The sequence below is a fragment of the Armigeres subalbatus genome, chromosome 2, assembly GCF_024139115.2.
Source record: "Armigeres subalbatus isolate Guangzhou_Male chromosome 2, GZ_Asu_2, whole genome shotgun sequence".
Lineage (NCBI taxonomy): Eukaryota > Metazoa > Arthropoda > Insecta > Diptera > Culicidae > Armigeres > Armigeres subalbatus.
In genome coordinates, this window is record NC_085140.1 from 412,193,308 (window position 1) to 412,199,938 (window position 6,631).

Sequence of the window (6,631 nt, forward strand, 5' to 3'; positions counted from 1 at the left end):
TCTATTACTAGAAAATTTCAAAAGATGAAAGCCCCGGGTGATGATGGTATTTTCTACACACTTATCAAAAAACTTCCTGAGAGCTCTTTATCCTTTTTGGTTAATTTATTTAACAAATGTTTTCAATTGGCATACTTCCCACATAAATGGAAAAACGCCAAAGTTGGTCCTATTTCGAAGCCGGACAAAAATCCAGCTGAGGCTTCTAGTTATCGCCCAATCAGTTTGCTTTCTTCAATAAGCAAACTGTTTTAAAAGATTATTTTAAATAGAATGATGGTTCATATTAATGACAATTCTATTTTTGCTGATGAGCAATTTGGTTTTCGCCATGGGCATTCTACCACTCATCAGTTATTAAGAGTTACGAACTTAATTCGGCTCAACAAATCTGAAGGATATTCGACTGGAGTTGCTCTTCTTGATATAGAGAAAGCTTTTGACAGTGTTTGGAATGAAGGTTTGATTGTAAAATTGATGAATTTTAATTTTCCTCTGTACATTATTAAACTGATCCAAAATTATTTATCAGATCGCTCACTGCAGGTAAACTATCAGAATTCCAAATCTGATAGATTACCTGTAAGAGCTGGTGTTCCCCAAGGCAGCATACCAGGGCCCATATTGTATAACATTTTTACTTCTGACTTACCTGATTTACCACCAGGGTGTCAAAAATCTTTGTTTGCAGATGACACAGGTCTCTCAGCCAAAGGGCGAAGCCTTCGTGTTATTTGTAGTAGATTGCAAAAAAGTTTGGATATTTTCTCCACTTACTTGCAAAAATGGAAAATTTCCCCGAATGCTTCCAAAACTCTTATAATTTTCCCACATAAGCCGAGAGCTTCCTATTTGAAACCTTCTAGCAGACATATTGTCACTATGAATGGAGTTCCAATTAATTGGTCTAGCGAAGCTAAATATTTAGGACTTCTACTAGATCAAAAATTAACTTTTAAAAAATCACATTGAAGGCCTTCAAGCCAAATGTAACAAATATATTAAGTGTCTATATCCACTTATAAACAGAAAATCAAAACTTTGTCTTAAGAACAAACTTTTGATTTACAAACAAATTTTTAGACCTGCCATGTTGTATGCTGTGCCAATATGGACTAGTTGCTGCAATACCAGAAAGAAGGCACTTCAGAGGATTCAAAATACAATTTTGAAAATGATTCTGAAGTTGCCTTCGTGGTATAGTGCCAATGACCTTCATAGAATTTCTAATATTGAGACATTGCAGCAACAAATGTCCAACAAAATAATTTCCAATTTTAGACAAAAATCGTTGCAATCTTCTATTGCAACGATTAGCTCCTTGTACCCTTAGTATAAATTAGGTTAAGTTTAGTTTAAGTAGAAAAATTTGAAATTTCTACATGGTTTAATTCAACCAGAGGAAATATCATAACTGCCAGAGGCAATTAAAATGTATTAACAATAACTAAAACTGTAACATAGCAAATAAGGATGATAGTGTTACGAAAACACGGAACACCTAGTCTAAGAGATGAATGCATGTATTAGATAATTAGCGAATAAAATTAGTTAAAAAAAAATCCGAGGATGCCGGTGAAAGACGCGATAGGTCAGTTACTCATCGACCCAACTGATCAGCTGAAATGTTGGTTCGAGCATTTGAAACAACTTCTTCATATTTCGACGCCCGACCATCAACATCTCGGCATGACTCGCCAAGGGTGCGACGCATTACCCGCGTCAACTTCGAAGTTCCAACATTGCAGGAGATTGTAGTAGCCATCCGAAGCATGAAATCCGAAAAAGCTCGATCGCATTTCAGCAGAGATGCTCAAAGCTGACCCCATGCTATCTGCGCAAATGTTGCATCAACTATTCTGCAATATCTGGGAAACCGCAACTTTTCCGGCTGACTGGATGCAGGGCGTCTTAGTGAAGGTCCCAAAAAAGGGGGATCTGGCTGTGTGCGACAATTGGCGAGGCATCATGTTACTGTGCATTGTTCTCAAAGTTCTGTGCAAAGTTATCCTAAATCGGATATAGGAGAAAACAGATTCGACTCTCCGACGGCAGCAGGCAGCATTCCACCCAGGAAGATCATGTGTGGATCATATTGTAACGCTCCGAATCTTTCTGGAGCAAGTCAACGATTTCGATCGTCTGAACCACGAAAATCTGTGGGCGCCCTTAGGCGCAAGGGAGCTCCGCATAAAATCGTCGACCTCATCGAATCATAGTACGAAGCTTTTACGTGCAGAGTCCTTCATAACGAAGCTTTGTCTGACCCCATCCGGGTAGTCGCTGGAGTAAGGATGTATTCTATCTCCGCTACTGACCGTGTACCAAACCGTGGGCTCTGGCAGCCTATATGGTGCATCTAAACAACTTCAATTTGGATGATGATATTGCTCTACTATAGCACAACGGCACTCTGCTATGCAGAGTAAGCTGAACGACCTGACCGAACGCTCCTCGACGGTGGGTCTCACCATCAACGTCAATAAGACCAAATTATTTGAAGTAAACACAAACAACCCCTTCAACTTTACGGTAGCCGTGGAGAAGAAGCAGTGAAGAAGATCGAAAACTTTCAATATCTGCAATCTCACCCGATGTCTACGTTTTATAATTCGGGCCTGGTTGCATCACAATTGGATCTAGAATGCTGAGCTCATCGACGTTGCCATCAACAACCGATATCGACATAAATTCGAGAGCGTAAATGAAGCTGGGTCCGCCACACATTACGAAAGAGCGGAGACGAAATCTGCAAGCAAGCGCTGGACTGGAACCCAGCAGGACATCGCAGCAGAGGCAGACCCAGAGGTTCGTGGCGGCGTAGCCTCAACAAGGAAATAAAATAAGTCGACAGGAAACTGACCTGGGCCCAGGTCAAGGCTAAATCGAGCAGTCGCCCAGAATGGAGATCTTTTACGTTGGCCATATGTATTCCTAGGGGTATGGTGTGTAGAGAATAAGGCATGATCAATGAATACAACATCATTTCGTTCAACAATAAAAAAATTGTTAATCCGCCACTCTATGATATTTTCGGTGTTTGCATCACAATTTTCAGAAGTTTGACTCGCTGCATCATGGTAGGCGTGTTTATGTATAACAAACAACACATTACTGTTGCCAACGCCAAACTGTATAAAAGGCGGGGCAAGAGGTCATTCTTACAACGGATGGCATGACGAACGCATCAAATTAGAAGAAAAGGAGAAGAACAAGAAGAAGTTTTCAAGAACCCAAAACTGAAAAAGGAACAATATGACAGACTCATCGTTTGATTTGGGAACCACTAAGAAGGATTTGGCGAATCAAGGACCAGGGTGCTCAGGATTTGAGTGAGTGAGTGAGTGATTATTATAAAATTATTTATTCAGACTAAGGCCGAAGTGGCCTGTGCGGTATATAAGAGTCTTCTCCATTCGGCTCGGTCCATGGCTACACGTCGCCAGCCGCGCAGTCTACGGAGGGTCCGCAAGTCATCTTCCACCTGATCGATCCACCTTGCCCGCTGCGCACCTCGCCTTCTTGTGCCCGTCGGATCGTTGTCGAGAACCATTTTCACCGGGTTACTGTCCGACATTCTGGCTACGTGCCCGGCCCCCCGCTGTTGTCTGATTTTCGCGGTGTGTACGATGGATGGTTCTCCCAGCAGCTGATGCAACTCGTGGTTCATTTGCCTCCTCCACGTACCGTCCGCCATCTGCACCCCACCATAGATGGTACGTAGCACTTTCCTTTCGAAAAATGAGTGAGTGAGTGAGTACCCATTTGAATAATTTTTCTACTCCTCGAACTCTCATCTCGATGGTCTTTTCAATATCGAGATGTATTATCAACTCGATGTCTGTATCTGCACCAGGAAGAATGAACACAACCGACCTGGACATTGATAGTTCCTTTCGAAAAACTGTGGAGGAAGTTCTTTAGGCTGCCACCTTCCGGATTATAACCATCTATGATATAAAGAACGCACCCATTCGGGTAAATGTTTTTTTTTTTGCGATTGGTATTTTCGATCTGGCATTTGTAATTGATCCGTGCCGAAGCCTGTGATTATAATGGAACAACGAATCAAATAAAAAAATTACAATAGTTGAAAAAAAAAGTAGACCGTGAAATTGATTAAATTTATCCGAGTAAAAAGCGACAAAAAATGCAGCAAAAGACCTTTTGCCACCCTTTTGCTTTAGATCGGGGATAGCTCTGAATAAAACATTGTTACGAATAACATATGTTTGGAATGTGATCTGTTATTATTTTTCAGGCAAATGATTAAAAACAGGTTCATGGCAGAAAGCTTATATTAGAATTTGACTTAAAACAGGCTTCTGATTTTGGTGTTAATTTGATAATTTTGACTAGACCCGGGGATGGACTTATCCAGATGCAAGCTGATTAAAAATATAACGCACACTGAATATCACGCGCATTTGAATAATCACGCGCATACTGACAAACCATTCAAACGAGGTTAGTCACAGTCGTTATCAATGATGACAATTTGTTGCCAGTGTGCCACAGTAGCGTGTAAAACTAATTGACACATTCTAAAAGACTAGTTTACGCCATCACATTTCGGTAACAAATCCTAGTTTTAGAACATAAGGCGCTACTGGAGCCAACAGCATAGTCGTGTTATTGAAATTAAAACACGTTGGTATATATTTCATTCATTTACAGTTCTGATCTCTAAATGAACGCGTAAATATGGAAAATTCCAATAAATATTTAAACTGGTACTATACTTTTTGTTTTTTTAGTGGCGTCTCAATATTAAATAAATTAGCACCGCTAAAAATAAGCTGCAGTATTATAAACATGCATCAAACCTAAACGCGTTTTATTTTCGCAAAACTTAACGCATGGATGTTAATTGGCACATTTGATTGGAAGCCGATTCGAAGTTTTACTCTTAAAAACAGCGATCTATCACAGACAGTTATTCTGCAGATCGAGAAGAGATAACACGTATCGTTTACGACAGGAACCTTTTAAATTTGATCTTGTGAAAGATATATTTTGAAGAAATACATAAAATGTCTGAAATTGAGGTAATTTAAAGCCACATTTGATCTTAAATTGAACAACTTTTTCATACCAATTCCAATCGATAGGTTTTCAACGACTCTATTCAGTTTGTGTGCGACCTGTGCTCGCTGAGGTATTCCACATTCGAAATATTGATGACTCACAACCGGATCAAGCATTATCATTCGATACGGTTTCGATGCGGTCTTTGCAACGAGGCTTTCATGAACGAAGATGACCTGCACTGCCACTTCATCCTGACTCATCGAATGGATCCGTACAACTTGGAAAGCAATCAGATCGTTCATTACAAGAAGTCATTCAACGAAACGATCCTATCGGACGATGAACGCAGAAGAATTGTGTCGCTGTGCGACAGCCAGGAAGAGTACGATGATGACGACTCCGATGACGAGGGTATGACGTTTGGTCATGGGTGTGGCGACGATTCGGACTCGAACGATGAGGAGCTGGAGCTCAACTACAACGAATTGTTCAAGAAGCGGAAGCAGAGTGCGATGACGCAGGAAGAGATCATGGAGCTAGCGGATGTATTCAAAAAACCTGCCGAGGCCATGTGTATTTCCAAATTGCATTTCTGACACTAGTGTGGGACGACGGCCGTCGAAAAACTGTAGGTGTTAATAGTTTCGAACCGATTCGACATGCAGACTTTGAGCCATGTGAGTCTGAATGTGTGCTCTATTTCTGCGTTGTGTTATTCGTGTTATCATATGATAGCGATATGATTCGTATATTGTTAAGGCTGACGTCAATCATCCGAGTTTAAGTGTTAATTTAATGAATAAATATTGAAAGAAGATTTTTCATATTGAAAAAAAAGTGATATTCAACGTTACTATGCCATCGAGAAAATATCGTTTCAAGTTGTGCTCTTGAGTTCATTAGCCAGTTTGTGTAAATACTTACGCAAATATACACATTACTTAGTAAGATTTTGCCTAGCACGCGCATTGCATTGAAGCCACAGGCAAAGTACATTTGATCACAGAAAACAGACGTTTCACTCAATTTGAATCGATATGTGTAAATTTTGTACTGGCTAGAGATAAATTATCACCACAGGCAATAAAACGTAACAGCTAGAACAAAAATAAAAACACCGAAACCAGTTACTTCACCATCATCTCGTGCATGTTGCATAAATTAAAGTTTTATACTATACAATGGCGGCACCTCTGGATATGTAACACGTAATCAATTGAATTTAAAACGACAGTTGAGTACATGTTCGATGGGTATTCAACCAGTGTTACGTCTGTTTGTCTGTGTTATCGCTATTTATTTTATATGAGCAGAGTTCGTACTTTTCGTTTTGATGAGTAGAAAGCCAGCGAATTCCGGTTCAAGGGAGAATCTTTTTTGAAGTTTGTGCTGAAAAATATTTTTCACTCGTCACTATTTTCTATTTTTCGTTTCATCATGGTTGTCTTGCACATTTTTTGCAAGAATTTTCGGTTTGCAACTTATTAAAATTGTTGATCGCAACGGAATTCAAACTTCGAACTTCAACAAAAATGGCATTGGGATGCCAAACCACCACATCGACTGTTTATAGAAGTTAGTCCCATGAAAGCTACTCTCG

General features: G+C 39.9%; 1 protein-coding gene across 1 annotated transcript; it reads left to right on the plus strand.

Annotated features, from left to right (window-relative positions):
• The first annotated feature begins 4,916 nt into the window (after positions 1–4,916).
• On the plus strand, positions 4,917–6,159 carry LOC134217663 (uncharacterized). The gene is made up of 2 exons (XM_062696474.1): positions 4,917–5,048; positions 5,112–6,159. The coding sequence occupies exons 1-2, from the start codon at positions 5,034–5,036 to the stop codon at positions 5,625–5,627; spliced, it is 531 nt and encodes a 176-aa protein (XP_062552458.1). The 5' UTR covers positions 4,917–5,033; the 3' UTR covers positions 5,628–6,159.
• Positions 6,160–6,631: the final 472 nt, after the last annotated feature.